Genomic DNA, 16,946 nt, shown 5'->3' with positions numbered 1-16,946 from the left:
TTTTTTATAACTATTCTGGGAAGAATAAAACCTAGTTTTTGTAGACTCAGTGACAAATAAAAACTACAATAAATTTCTATTACCGTTTTTTTCACAGAATTTATATTCAATATTTATTATTATATATATTTTAGATACTTTTTCATAATTAATAGTATTTATCTGTTTGTATTCAAAAGTAACATTTTTTATTATATTAAATCTTATATTACTTCTTATACAGTATATAGTCATCTATTATTGATAATTATAAAATAATTAAGAATGTAACTATTTAAAAGTAAACGATAAAATTTCATTAAAGGAAGGTTATAGATTCTTAAAAGATAAAATTAATAATTAAATTAATTTACTATCATATCTATTTTCAGATAAAGATTAAACTTTGTAATTAATTATTTTAATTTTGAATTTGATATAATGTCAATTACATTGTACTTATGGATGCTAGGATACAAATCACTAATATAAATATATAAAAATTATTATAAAATAAAAACTCTTATAAGATATATTTTAATAAAAAATTATTGTTTTAAACAATTTTATTTTTAAAGCAACGTAAATTATATTCGTTTTAATTAATGATATTTATTTTAAAACGCCGGTATGAAATTGCATTTTTTCAAGTAAAAATTTATATTATTGAAACTGTGAAATGGCAAGTGAAAAATTAAATCTCTATTAAAATAATCTATGTATATTATATTATCTAAATAAGGAAAATAAACTAATTTTTTTAAGATAATACCTTCCTAGCATATGCTCTTATCATAAGATACAATAAAAGTAATAAATCTGTATAATAAAATGTTGGAACATGTAATAAATATTTCAAAACAATACTTAGACAATTCAAGAGTTTGTCGATTCTCTCATTAAAGCGAGCATGTGTTAACAAACTGACGACAAGTTGAAAAATAATTCGACTCATCATATTAGTAGCCATCGTCGATCGTGAAATCATTTACTGCAATAGCCAGGTGACCGCGATGAATATGTAAGAGGATCGTAAAGTTGGCGGGCCGCTTAATCAGCACTTCTTTCTTCTTCTACTTCTTCGTAATCCTTTAAGCAGGCAAGCTCATTGGAAATGCAATATGAGAAACAATTGCACGAGCTGCTGAACACGGGTCTTGCAGTTATTGTTAAAATGTTGGATACGTAAGTTAAAAGAATGATAAAGGATAGTCTAATCATTGTAGCTATTACCACATCGGGTCTGCATGCAGTGATAGGGACTGGATTTGCTATGACGAGTGATACGTTTCGCCTATCATTTACATGATATATACGAAGAAAAAACGTTTCTAAATATTTATACAATCCAATCAAAACAAAAAATTTATACTACGTCGGCTAATCAACCAAGAAAATGTCATTAACATTAAATATCCATCCGGACCAATTAATTTATGTGTAGATCAATATTTATAATAATTTCAATATTATAAAAAATCGCATACAATATGCCGATGTACCAAAGCTAAGAGATTTATTTTATTGAATTATTTCTAATGTAATCATATGCCGATTTCGAAATTCAATGGAGAAATACGTTGATTAATTGAAATAATCACAATGTTAAATATCCATAAAAATAACATTCCATTTTTTAACTTTATGTATATTACAATAAATTTAAATCTTTCTTAAATCTATTAATGTGTAAAATATTTTTAAATTTAATTTAGGAGAAAATTACTTAGTTGTGACAAAACGACATATGACAAAAATATTGAATTCTTAACAAACAGAGTATGTATATAATTGCTTATAAAAATGTTATATTACATTATTTAATATTATTATTTTAGAATAATAATATGAAGATATCAAATATTTGTATATCTTTGTGGATTTTGTAGAACTAACTACTTATTAATGTTAAATGATAAAATTTCTCTTGTTTTTATTTTACTTATTGTGAAACAACAAAAAGATGAATTTAAAGCGTTAAATTTCTTATTTACAGTTTGAGGTAGATGAAAGCGCTTTCCAATGCCACATTGCAATGGCCAAAGACAGGTTAGGTTCAGATTATTCAGAGAATATAAGTGAAATAACACCAAGTAGCAGCTGCATGATTGGCTCTATTGATAAGGTAATATATAACAATTGATTAGTTATAACTTTTTTTTTAAATACAACGATTTAAAATAACATATTCATTGAATTAAGAGCAATGCTGTATTTAATGATGATGTGCTTTATCATTAAATACATTATTGAACAATTAATGCGAAAATTACTCAAACTAAATTTATAAGTTTCTTAGTATTTCAAAGGATATTGCTTAAAATTTTTATTAGAGTTATCGAATCGAGAATAAAATTATTTATAGGTTTTTATTTCACATCTTCTAAAAGAAAAATAATCTTTATTAAAAAAATTACTGATATTTTAATGCATTCAGAAAACTATAATTATTTTTTTAAACGAATATAGGAAATTACTTAAAATAGTGTATTAAAATATCCTATTATAAAATATTTATTTCAATGTTTCAATATAGTTTTCTATGTATAAAATTTAGAAAATAAATGTAAAATCGTTTTCGTCTTTGTATAATTTCTCTAATATATTGCTAATACTCTATCTAGACATTTTAAAATTTCATTGAAATGTATTGGATAGAATTTTAATTTCTTAAATTTTCTGTCTCTCTGTCTCTCTCTCTCTCTCTCTCTCTCTCTCTCTCTTTCGTATGTAACATATTGTGAAATAAGGTTATAAAAATAAAAAAATCCGAATACTTAGTTGATAGGAGATAATTTAACTTTAATATTATGTGAACAGCTACTGTTAACTATTTTGAATTAAAGATTTTTATTTTTTAAAACCTTTTATTGTAGAAAAGTATTTTTAATGTTTTTTTGTTCAATATTATTTACCTGCTTTCTAATAAAGTAATTTTTTGGTTTATTTATTCTTTACCGTACAATTTAATTTTAATTTAAAACATGTTGTTGGTTAAGTGGAGCAAGTATTATAGGATTCATTATTTTTTATAAATCTTTTTTATATTTACATATTTTAATATTTAAAAATATTATTTAAATAATGATTTAAAGGTGCATAAATATTCAGGGAGTTTTTTTAGCGATCACCTAGAGAACGATAAGTATTAAATCAGGGTAAAATAACATTGTTATTATTAAATAAATTATATATTTACATGAAATGATTGTTTATAAATCCAGATGCTTCGACTAAGTTTTTGGAGAATTTAAGGCTTGATGAATTACAATTTTACATTATATTCAAATTGTAAATGCTACTAAACAACAGTAATCCGATGGACTATAATATTAATTTACATGAAAGTTTTACTTTAAATTACTCAAGTACATTTATTTTAAAAATTACACCATAATTTTATTAAAACAAAAACGAGTATAATCGTAAACGAAATGTCGTGGCAATTGAGCATTGTGGGTTGAACATGGTTAACCGGATCGCTGTGGCAGTGCTCATTGCGCGGCTGCAGCGGTATGTTCCAGGAGCCGTTTTTCCTGCACCCGCCGGGCTCACGGCCTCGAGACGGCCTCTACATTAATCCGATGAACTCGCCCTTCCAGACCAGTCGACAGAAGGAAAGCGCTAGTCACGGCTCTTCTGAGTCCTTTTATCTACACAGTCCTCACGACCTCATCTATACGCGCATCACACACCTGTTCGAAGATGGTGGCGATCGGACCAACGTTAACAGCCGCTCGTCGACCGAAGGGAAGGACGATACTCTAACTGGTAAGTATGGCGCGGCCCACATTATTTCATCTTTAAAGAGCAGTTGGTTTGGAGCGCGAGTTTGTGAAAGAGTAGGACCGGTGGAGGGGGGTGGGAGAAAGAGTGCGTGCGACCTCGATTCCATGATACCTTTGGATCGTTAAGATGCTCGATCATTGATACGGAAGTGAAATCTCTTTGAAGTACAACTGATTTCAAATTATTTAAAAGCAATCAGAAGAATCAGAGTTCCCTGATTATACTTATAGTCGAATTAAATGAATCCTCCTACTTGATGAAGAAAATGGGCTCAATAGCAGTGTTTTACTATTGTATTTGAAATTTATTTTTATATTAATTGCACGGAATGTACTCGATAAATCGTAATTAAAATCACGAGCAGATCAGAAAAATTACTTACATTTATTAAATTAAAATGAATTTTTTCAGCATTTTTTAAATATTATTCAAACTGTTAATTGCATTTGAAAAATAGTATTTTTAATTCGATAAATTGATATCTAGTATTAAAGATAATTTTATTTTGAACAATTCAAAATATTATATTCGATTAGCAATCGATATTTCTTGTTATTATCGGTGATTAAAATAGATTAAAGAAAGTTTTTATCCTGGAATTAGTAATTTTTAAATAGTAATTTGACAGAAGAACTTCTGATATTACGATATCAAAATGAATGAAATAGAAGATGTTAGGATTGTTGGCTTTAAATTCGTTCATATAATATTTTTTATTAAATAGATCAATAAAATGTTGTTCAAAAATGGATTATGCATATTAAATAAAAATGTTGAATGTATTTCTGAAATATTTTTAGAATTAGTTAAGAATTAAAATTCTGTAATATATTTTAAAGTAAATTAATTTTATTTATTAAAATTGCATAAAAGTAGTCTATATTAAATAATATGATTAATGTTTATATTAATAATAAGATCTGTAAGGAGATACAATAAGATAATAATAATTGTAATGATTATAATATAAATCAAGATTTAATAGTTTACATTTATAAATTTAGATTTCTTAAATCGTGATATTTAAGCGCATTAATAGAAAAACCAAATAGTGCATAAATCACATTTTCAGTAAATTGATAAATTCCGCGATAAGATATCGTAAGCTACGACAATACCTGTTTCCTTATCTAACAAATCAACTTGTAAAACCACACTGTATAGGTTACTTTTATGCTTGCACTTTTTGCTATTTCCTAAATAACTCGCGATATTATAAGAATATTTTAAATAATAAAATTTACAAGACTTTAAATATTTGGTAAAATTTAAATTCCTTAAACATTATATCTACATTTGCTTTTTATATTGTCTTAATAACATAAACAATAGTTGACGAAGGAAGTGTCTAATTGTATAACTATATTCACAATTCATTATATTTATCAAATTAATAATCGAATAAATTGTATAAGTTGTTAAACAAAATGTTTTAAGTCTTATATTTAGCAAAGATGTTAGTAAGAGAGATAACATTAGATTTCAAGGAAAAACGTATGAGACAACTCATGTCTTATAAAGCGTAAAATGGCTTATAATGACATAAAAAGCCTAATTTGAAAGAAATCGACAAATTTACAAGATGTAAAAATTTAAAATCCTATGTATTTATTATATTACGCTTTGGGTTTAAATATATTGAAAATCGTCCAAAACAAAATGAATTAATTGCCATAAATATATAAATAACGTTTACTTATACATAAAGAATGATAGAAAATTTAATTTATAAATTTAATTTAATTTTATAAATATAATTTATCACACACACACGCACACACACACACACACACACACACACACATATATATATATATATATATATATATATATAAGTATATAATAAGTATTTATATATAATACATAGAGAACATGATTTATTAATACTAAATGTTTTATTGAATTTTGTTTACTTCTAGATTCCATAATATTTTAAAATAAATTATTGTACATAACTAATAGTGTTGACACAGTTAACTATTTATTATATATTTAATAGTATGGAAATACATTTGGAATTCTTTAATAGACTCCAGAACATTAGCAATGAGCATATAAACTAGAGTTTAAAGATTACGTGGTTGTTAAAAGGTATTACTTTATTTTTTTCAAATAATTAATAGATTTTATTATTTATATATTTAGATACCGCGAGTATCGGATAAAAGCAAAGTAGACTGTGTTAGAAAGCAAAACTAAATTCATCGCACTACGGGGAAACGTAAATTTCTAGGGACAAAATTTCTACTAATAAAATTCCCGTCCGCTCCTTTGGCGCATAAGCGAATCATCGTTTTCGCAATCGGCAAACTTTCCTTGTTTCCATTTTTATTAAGTAGCAATCCAAATTGACTATCGAGTGTCCCTTTATTAACTATTACAATGAGGCCTCTAGACGGACAGTTAAGAGATACAGAACAGCTTGGCAGCAAGGAACTAACATTTATTCCTGTCCGCACTTTTCGTAGTGAAAGTGGATGTGCACATCAATAACGGTACGCTAATACCGAATGGAAGTACTAACTCCTTGAGATCCGAGCTGGCCAAGGACAGTGGTAGCGAACATGCCTACGAACAAATCTGCATCGGTCACGAGGAGCAGGGCAACCACAAGTATACAGGAGCCGCCAAGAAGCACCCCGATAATGCCTCGGATATCAGGTAATTATCGTCTCTTATTTATGGGGAGGGTCACCGTTTTCCCAAAAAATATACGTTTATGGACTAATTATGCGCTACTACTGCGTGACAAGCAATTCCATCTTCCTTGTCTTTGTTTTCATCCGGAAATCCAGTTTAACGCGATAGCTCGTCAATTTTGTAATTTACAGCTACTCATCAAATATTATGCTGTCATTAAACTTTACGGTTTCAGTTTGAATTTATCGAAATCTAATATACACAATACAATAATTTACAAAATTTCTATAAAGATCTTCTTCTTTATTTCCCTTATCATTATTTTAATTTAGTTTTCACTTTTTTCTATGCTCATTTCTGACATATTGAGTACATGATGTGAATAATATCTATAACCAGATGGATGTTTTACGCAATTTTTCATTAGCAGTCGATCACGTAAGATGGATCGACGATACAGCAGAAGCAGCAGTGCTAGTGAATCATCTAATATGAGTAGCGAAGTCCATTGTTACTCTTCAACGACGTCGACTCCCTCACTTTCTCGTAACAGTAGCAATGAGCGTATGAGCAAAAGTCCGAAGGTTACGGAAATATTGGCAGGTACTATTTTTTTTTTTTTTTTTTTTTTTTTTTTTTTTTTAAAATTAAATAAGAATATTTCATATTTAGTTGTTAAAAGCTTTATATATAGAGAATATTTTTATATTTTATTTAATAAAATTTTAATCTGCTTATTTATATAAAATCAAATGATAATTAATAAATTACTTATTGAGAATTTAGTTAAAAGTAATCGAAAATTATTATAATTTAAACAGATTTGTTACTTAAGTAATATTTAAATTATGCACGTATGTTTGTATATAAAGCTTCGATTCAAATCATCTGTTTGGTGTGTAAATTTTGATAAATGTTAATTTATGTCAATTATTAATAAATTTATAAAAGACATGGTTTTTAAGTAATCAAGCATATATTAATAAGGTTATGTGAATTTTCATTATTCTCTATTGAGAAATATTCTTATGGCTTTTTAGTATCATAGTATCGTTTGAAGATGTAAATAGTAAATTTAATACAGTTTTATTAAAAATACAAGCATAACAAAATATTGTTCGACAAATAGTAATTAACAGATAATATGAAGATTTGATTAAATTAAATATTTTTCATATAATCTGAATAAATATAACATATAGTAATATATTATATTTCATATTTTTTAATTATGATTGATAATAAGATAAAGTATTAAAATAGTCTTTTTATTTATAATATTTATAATTGATGTAAAAACATTGAATAAATGTATATAATATTAAAACTTTTATTTTTTTTTTACAATCATATTTTTCGGTAAAATATAAGCTAGTCGTTAAATAATATTTAAAAATAAAAGTTTATACTTAAACTAATTTGAACAATTTACATATATCTATTTATAAAAAGTAATAACTATATGAAATTATTTCACATATCTGTACATAAAATATATGCTTCAAATAAATGACTACGATTAATCATTTTGAATAATTGAGAGATGATATAGTTGAAATTAAGTTGAAAATTTATAAACGAAATAATTGCTATTTTATTAAAACAGTTATACAGGATGTAATGTCGAGTAAGACTAGATGTTTCTACGTATTACTTGATTGCCACGATATTTAAGCGCACACCAATAAAAGTGTTTATTTTATCTGCAATTATACAAAATATTTTTAATACTTCCGAATATATTTCATACGTTATTTTTAGATATAATTGCAATCTTAAAAAATTTTAATTACATATTAAATAAATCTTAATCTTTTTTATGTTATTTAGATTTCGCATTATAAAACTTGAAAAAACTTGTATTTTTTAAAATTCAGGATATAAATAACTTTTAACATTTCATATTTTAGTTGTTGTTATTTAATTTTTGAATTTTGACGTGTAATTATAGTATAAACGAATTTAAATAAAAAAGATATTCATGCAGGGAATAATTGTAAAATTTTAGAAAGGAAAACCTCGACGACGAGCTCGACAAGAGCAGAAAGTGAAAAGGGGACGAAGGCAGTGATCTCTGGATCCAGGTATGTAGGTTGAATCAATCGAGTGTAAAAAAAACGATTAAGAATTCGATATAGTTTTTGCAAATGAATGCTTATCTAAATGAAATATTAATATATTAGAAATAAAATAACAAGTTACTAGTACGTATCGATATTAAATATTTTTTAGTATTTTGCTTCATAATTGTTTTTTGAAATTAAATATATAATAATTGAAACTTACAGCCAGTTACTTTTCTATTTCATTAGTTTTATTGAATTTAGACATTTCTCTTCGTGATCTTAAGTCTTTTAATTTGTTACAAAATGATGATAAAATTATACATTGCTGAATTCAGCAATGGATATATATTTATTTAGTATTATATATAAATTATGTATGTATTGGTAGAAGAGAACTATTTAAATCCAATAAAACAGTGTAAATACTTTAGAATTTTTTAAAATGATTGAAAATCTAAAACTTAAATATTTTAATTTACTCTGTAGTTTACTTTAAAAAATAATTAATAAATTTAAAAATAAGTCTAAAATTCTTAATGACTAATATTCAGCATTGTTAGTATAATTAATTATAATATTAGAATTAAAATTTGAAAAGTTTTCACTAATGTTTCATAAATCTTACAAATTTCGCTAATTTAGCTTTTTCTTTCTTGCATTGAAACAATACATATAAAATCTAATTATTTTAAGTGTATAGTTTCAACTTAAGCACACTATTAATTATGTATTTCACAGTAAAATATTATGGTATACATAATTTTAAAATAAATTATGCTTTCTCTTAAGTTAATTATGTTTTTCATTTATTTCAATTTTTAAATTAAAATTTTATAAATAATATTATATTAGCTTAGATCTTTTGATAATAATAAACAGAATATGTAAATATAATATGTACTTTATATGAAGTAAAAATTGAAATCTTTATAATTAAGGGAAAATTATTGTTCTTACTTTTTATAAAAATGTTTTCAAACGTAATATTAAAGTTTTAAGGTGAATCAAATATATAATTAAATAAATAAACCAAAAGTAATGAAACTATACAATAAAATACAAAATTTATAAAACTTTTTGTAAAATTTAAAGCACTTGAAATATATATATTTGTATAATTTGTTCACAGTATGTTTAGGCCACCGCCTCCGCCACCGCCACCACCGCCGGAAATTGAGGAGGTAGTGATTGTTACTTCCAAAATTGCCGAGAATAATATTAAGGAACAGAAGCTTAACGGAAATCAGTCATCAACACAAGAGCAAAAATTCAACTCTAATATTACGACCATTTCCGGTAAAAAATTTTTCTTTTCCTGTAAATGTATTATTCTTAATAATACATGTAATAATAAGAACAACAACAATAACAACAACAACAACAATTTTTATATTGCTATATTATATGTCTCTATTATATCGAATATTTGAGAAGCTTGAAATCATTTTTACAGCTTTTAAAAAATAACTATATGCTTTTAAGTATTGACGTTTTAATAATATTTTGATAAATTTTTAATAAAATATATTTTACTTTACTGAGTGAGCAGTTATGCTTTATGAAAAATTTTATTTGCATGGATATGAATCTATATTTTATAACTCTCATTTCATTTTGTCAAAGTACTTGAACATTGTCAATGTAATATAAATTGTCTTCAATTGATTTAAAACTCAGTCAATGATGGATAAATTATTCACTAATTAGAATGCTATCAATTATCTAGTAATCACGAAAACTAATTGCATTAACGTAGACTTTTATAAACATATATTGAATGGGTATAACTTGATTTAACATTGATTCATCAGTAAAAAGATAGTATATAAAAATAATATATAATAGTATGTAATAATTGTTATAGACAATATTTAATAATAATGATTTCATATATATAATTCACTCTATATATATACGTTAATTATAACATACTATAGCAGAACTTTAATATGAGTGAAGACCGTGAACGTTAATTACCAAATCAAACTTGTGATTGAATGTAGAGTATTTTCATTATATTTCTCTTAACAATTGATTATTGGACCGTATTATGTTAACTGAGCTTGAAAGGAAATTTATTAATTCGCGCAACAAAGAGGCATCCGTGACGATGGTTAAGCATAGCATTAAACATAAAAGTGTTGCAAAATGATAGTCGACGGAAAAAAGCGTTGAATTAAGTAAGAATGTATCACACCCTATGGGCAAAGGCTACATTTTATATTCAAGGGAAGTCGGAATTGCGCGTACGGTAAGTCGAGATTTTTCACAAATAGCAAGCGTCAGGTAAAGAGGAATCCTTGCAGGGATTGGACTCGACGCTCGGAGCTATCGAGAGAGAGTGAGTTTGAGGTTGGTGGCCGGGGCGATCTTAATTGGATCCAGATGCACACGCTCACGATTATGGATGTGCACGGCCTTTACTAGACCATGGCACTCACGCGGGCATATAATACACTTACCTAGATTTCACCGGAGACTCCTCCTCTCGCATTAATAATCCCCTCTTGCGTTCGTTCTTCCGGTTCTTCGTGAGTAGCAGTGGCTGCCAGACCCAACGACGAGGACGATGCCGCCGCCGTGGCTCAACGAGTTCCCGGGGACTCGGCAGTCGGCAGCTGTACGCCGAACGCCAGCGCCGAGGAGGAGAGTCGATGCACTACGAGTGTACAGCCAACGGGGACGTCTCATCCGCTCAGTAGGCACATGGTTCTACCCTTCATACCGCCCAAGTTCGCCAACCAGGCCACGGACTCCGAGAGTTTGCTCAAACCCTCGGAGTATTTGCGCAGTATTTGCAAGGGAGCCACCTCCGGTCCAGCCAACAGCCTCTCCAAAGCCAGGTAGGTTTCGTTTTGTTTTCTTTTTGTCGTTCTTCATCTTTACTTCTGAAAATTGGTGGGCTAGGATTTTTAGCAAAGAAAGCCGCGAGCTGTTGCCCATGGACAGGGTTCCAGGTCCATTTATTGGCAAGACAAGCCGCGTGAAACGGAGATTCTTTATTACAAATTTAATTTATAAACTTTATAAGCTTACGTTTAAGACACGTCGTTAATCTATTAACAAACTTAAATTGACAGTGCACTATGGTGTTTTAACCAAAGTATTATAAAAATGCACCTTGTTACTACTTTCGTTAGTTTTTAAAGCAAGCTGTTTTTCATTATATTGTGCCAGTCATGTTATTAGAAATTGAACGGCATTCGACTAAATTCTATGCACCACTGGTTTTATTGTACTTGATCGCAAGGCTATTATATATCATAGAAGTCATATTGATTAAAAAGTTACAACTGAATTGAACGTGCATTTCAAAATTTTAAACCACTTTTCTAAAGATTTTACACTATTCGCAAACGTCATTATCTAATTTGATGAAAATTTTAATACTTTTTGTTACTATTTAATGAATTTACTATATTATTTAGATAAAACCTCGTGTAATAGTTATCACATTGCATATATATATATATATATACACACACAATTGAGTTACCATCAGCTTAAAGTATTTCCAATTTTCAGATTTTTAATGCCAATGTTATGATGATATTAAAATTTGTAGCATTAGGGAGAAGAAACAAATTATTTAGAGCTCGGAATTTCGTGATAAAATTATTAAGTACTCATAAATTTTTAAACAATAAACGATAACAAAACTTTCCCTGTAAGAAATAAAGTATATATAAGCTTACAATACGTTAACATCAAGTCAAATATATTGATTTGTAACTTAGGCTATTTGTTTATTTTTATAATTGTTGAAATATTTATAATTTTTATGTAAAATTCATATTTAATATTTATGCCTTTTATATTATCACAATTCATTTAAATCATTAAGCATAACACTTAAATATAGAAGTGAAAAGAGAAATTTTCTTCACTCTAAAATAAGTAGGAATAAAAATACAAAATCTACTTTATTGAAAAAAGTTGGTTTACAATAATGTATAAGTATTTATTACTGAATAGAATTTCTATGTAGTGAAATTAGTATTGTTATTTATGCAAATTTATAACTTATTCTCATGTCTCGTCAATTTTCATAAATGAAAAAAGAAAGTGAAATCATATTAAACTAATATGTTAATAATTAATATGAAAATTTTAATTATTTACTTATTTCATTCGCGAAGTTTAGCATTATTTTATACATTACTTTTTAACTCTTTAAATTATATTCTACTTTCCATAAGTTTTTTCTTTATTTACATACGTTCCAGTACAATCATTTCCGGTTCATAAATATATGTTTTATTGTGAAATTCTGCTGTATTATCTTACAAATTCACATTCAAAGATCGTATTCAGTAAGTCAGCAAAATCAGTTTGTTATAAATAAGCTTATAATTTCATTATTATATTAAAATATGGTATAGACTGTACGTATGTCAACTTTACGTAAAAGAAATTATTTTTATCTTTACAATATATCCTGTAATGTTTTCTGAGCATCAGGCCATAAAATCAAGAGCAAACTATTTTCTAATTTATTCGTACGCAAATTTACATATGATTATTTCGGACATAAAAATTTGTTTATTTACAGATTTATTGAATATAGTTTACACAAATTTTAAAATACAAAGGAAATACTTAATTAACTCAACTTATATTTGTTATATTAATTTGTAAATAATTTAATAAATATAAATATTAATAAATGCTTATTGAAAAAAATTAATTACTCGTGAATAATTTTTTTAAGACTAAAGATTGAATTTTTGAATGTCTGTATTCAAATAATTTCAGTATTACAGGTTTTTATATTAATTAATTATATTAAATTAAAAAAATGTTTGAATAATAATATTTAAGAAATATAAAAGTTTTATTTATACTTAAATTTATTATGTTTTATAATTATTCCAAATTTAACGATTAATCTAAATTGCTTATATGTTTAATAGCTGATTTTGTCAAAAATTTTTTTCGACAAAAAAAATTACTAAGATAAAAAATAAAAAATAAAACAGGAAATAATGTGAAAATTTAAAAAATTTTTATTCACTTTTTAAAAATACACTTTTAACTCTCAATAAATATTTTAAAAATTTTGTTGGACAAGATATAGAATACTTTTCTTTATGAGCCATTTCGATTTAAATTTTGAGAAAAGAAGAATTATATAAATAGCGATACCTATCTAAATAAAAATAATAATAAGTGTATAAAAATATACAAATATTCTATTGTCTGATAGTGAAATTAGTATAATATAGAGGAATTAAAATTTATTGAGCAGATCGGTGGATAATTTGGACATCCAGGGCTGTGGAAGCGACGACGAGAACCGAAAAAGCGATGGAGATGTGCAGCCCGTGAGGACGGAGTTGTCAGGACCACCCCCACCGCCTTTACCGCCACCACCCAATAACGGTATTGTTACATTGTTATCAACAAATTCGACGGCCGAAAGGGAACACCTGGTGAAGCAAAGTCAGCATCAGCAACAGCAGACACAGCAGCCCTTGGCTACTATTAGCATTCAGGATCTAACAAGTGTTCAGCTGAGGCGTACCAATGTCAAGATGAATGCTACGAAAACATTTTCAGCCCCACCCAATCGCAGCGTTTCCATGACCAATGGTCATTAGTTCTTTATTAAGTTTTAAATAAATAAATTTATCTGAATTTATAGCTAAAATAGAAACATTAATAAAAACGTACAATATTTCAAAATGATATACATAAACAATGAAGAAACGGAAAATTTTTTTACATATATATACTCAGTATTCTTAGTATTTAGTCTAAAAAATTCTTTGAAGAATTATTTTATCATATTTTTATTTTTCTCGGCGTAATATAAACTACAAACATGCATTTCACATTGAAAGCTTTGAACCATAATGATACTGTTGATTCTCATCCAATTTATATTCTGTTTCGTATAAACATGAGGTTAATAGAGAAAACAAAATATAATATAATAAAACAGCTAGTATTTTATTAACTTTATTATGTCTATCAGTAATTTTGTTTACTTACTATTAGGAATAATATGAATAAAGGAATAGATTGTGTTTTATCTGATAAAATTCTTGATATTTGTTTATATATGTTTAATCCGAATGATAACGTTTTATAAATTACATTTTGGCATGATATTTTTAGCTTTTTAAATAAAAAGTTCGATAATTTATTTAATTGTTTAATAAGCAGTTCTTAATTCATGTTTATTATTAGATATATCTATTTAATAGTAAATATAAAAGGAAACTACAGTTTCGGACTTAAAATTGTTATTGCTATCCGAAAATGATTATATTTTCATGTAAAGGATTTATAAAATATAAAGCTTCATTAATAGAATCTATCAATTATAGATCTAATAATAAATTATATTATTTCTTGGAAGTGCTATAATAGTTAGACATAAAATAATAATATAAAACTGGTTGCTCGTATTATTCGAATTTTTTGTCTACGGAAATTAGTAATTCTACGTTTTAAGAAATTTAAAATTTTTATAATAAAAAATGTTAAAAATAATAATCTCCTGCATTATACAATAATTTTATAACATTATCTAATCTTTTTTTATAGTGTCGGAAGCATTTTTTATTCAGAAAACAGACTTGATAGCAGAATTGAAAAAAACAAAAGATATTCCCGGAATAAAGAAGTTAAAAGTACAGCGCGCTCAAGTTGAAAAGTCAGAAGAGCAAAATCTTATCACAGAAATTAATAAAGCTTTTAGTATTTCCAATTTTGTAGACCAAGTTAGTAGTACAATTTTATTTATTGAAGTTAAATTGTTTTATATATATATATATATATATATATATATAACACATTATTTCTTAGATTCCAGAAAAAGATAATTCTGGGAATGTTATTCCTATATGGAAGAGACAAATGCTAGCGAAAAAAGCAGCTGAACGTGCAAAAAAAGAATTAGAAGAACAAATTGCACGAGAAAACGAGGAAAAAAGACAAAAAGCAATACCACCTTGGAAAAGACAGTTATTGGCTAAAAAAGACAGCGAAATAAAAATTGTAGGGTATGTCATAATATACTTTTATCGTGATGGACTTTTAATCTATTGCAACGACTTATTTATATTAGTAATTTATAATATTAATGCATAGTTTAATTGGTTAATAATAAGACATAAATTGAATTTGCAATATTTTGAAAATATATTTTATATTTGTTAATAAACACTAGTTTAATAAAATTATTAAAAATATTAAATTTTTTTTTTATTTATAAGTTTCTTGATATAATATTATATAATAAAGGAAATGAGTACCTAAAAAGTAATTATACAAAATTTATTTAAAAAACTTTTTTCTTTTTAAAATGTTTTATTTATTTGTAATGTCTTGAAATGAAGAACATAGTTAATTACATAAATATAATTAATAGTTTATGATCCTTAATAAATCGAAAACTTTTTAAATACATGGTACAAGATTTAGACATTTTTCGTATCAATATATTTTGTATCAAACATATATTAATTTATGTCATATAATTTATGAATATAGGGCTAATCCAGTACAATCTGTTGCGTCAGTAACTATTCCCTTGGCGAAAGTTGAGAGTCCATTGATTTCAAAAAAGGACATCAGCGTCGACAATCCACCAACTTCTTCTAATATATTGCTGATTTCAGCAATGCCATCTAAATCAAGTGAAGAAAATAAATCTGCAATAATTCAAGAAGACGAAAAAAGAAATGGAACAAATGATGATTCCGAGTTTGTGCATATTATTCCGTGGCGAGCGCAGCTACGTAAAACCAATAGTAAACTCAATATTCTGGACTGATACGATTCAGTACAAAATATTTTGAATTTTTCTCTTTTATTGTATTTGTGACAAGTAATGATAAATTCGATTTTATAAATTTTTTTTGTAAAATATTTGTATACCTATAATTAAGATGAACAAAACTATTTTCATGGACATTGAGAGTTAGTTCAACAATTTTTATGATATTTATTTTTATGTGAATATACGAAGTTTATTGTTAACTCAAAAGAACATGAAATTACTTCAAAAGTTAATAATTAGCAATGGCTAGAGTTATTAGATTTTATATGCTATGATATCGTATCCTCGCCTAATAATATTAAGATTACTGGCAATCGACTATTTTTCTTATGTGTAAATAAAGATTATTTCATTTATTAATGTTAGAATGTATTTATTACTCATGTGCTTACTGCTTTGCTTGTCACCTTTTTATATTAAAAATATAAAATGATATGCAGTTAAAAAGATATTAAAAAATAATAATAATATTTTCATATATAATATTTTCATAAAACTTCAGTTAGACAATACATAAATTGATACTGAATCATTAACTAGAATGAATTTCGATATACGTTTTTTTAATTATACAATTTGCAGTGCAGAATAATAGTTTTTTATATTTATATTTAAAAATAGTAAACTAAAAAACATTTTTCAGTTTTTATTTAAGGTTTTTATTTTTGTGGAAATCATGACAT

At 26.1% G+C, this 16,946-nt stretch overlaps 1 protein-coding gene across 1 annotated transcript; it reads left to right on the top strand.

The window, feature by feature from the left end:
* Positions 1-1,983: 1,983 nt before the first annotated feature.
* f (espin protein forked) lies at positions 1,984-16,310 on the top strand. Its single transcript, XM_011501287.1, has 11 exons — positions 1,984-2,104; positions 3,471-3,750; positions 6,237-6,429; positions 6,836-7,011; positions 8,396-8,492; positions 9,604-9,770; positions 11,014-11,317; positions 13,723-14,066; positions 15,027-15,202; positions 15,288-15,484; positions 15,975-16,310. Exons 1-11 carry the CDS (start codon positions 2,015-2,017, stop codon positions 16,255-16,257), a joined length of 2,307 nt encoding a protein of 768 aa, XP_011499589.1. The 5' UTR covers positions 1,984-2,014; the 3' UTR covers positions 16,258-16,310.
* The last annotated feature ends 636 nt before the right edge of the window (positions 16,311-16,946 follow it).

This window comes from Ceratosolen solmsi, unplaced genomic scaffold (genome assembly GCF_000503995.2).
Source record: "Ceratosolen solmsi marchali unplaced genomic scaffold, CerSol_1.0 scaffold57, whole genome shotgun sequence".
NCBI classification, from domain to species: Eukaryota; Metazoa; Arthropoda; class Insecta; order Hymenoptera; family Agaonidae; genus Ceratosolen; species Ceratosolen solmsi.
This window is presented reverse-complemented; position numbering and strand designations above follow the sequence as displayed.

Bases quoted from the DNA above. Each gene is read 5' to 3' on its own strand.
- f (XM_011501287.1), top strand. From the start codon at position 2,015: ATGGCCAAAGACAGGTTAGGTTCAGATTATTCAGAGAATATAAGTGAA. The intron at 3,751-6,236 runs GTAAGTATGGCG...CACTTTTCGTAG, and splicing joins GAAGGACGATACTCTAACTG to TGAAAGTGGATGTGCACATC. The intron at 15,485-15,974 runs GTATGTCATAAT...TTATGAATATAG, and splicing joins AGCGAAATAAAAATTGTAGG to GGCTAATCCAGTACAATCTG.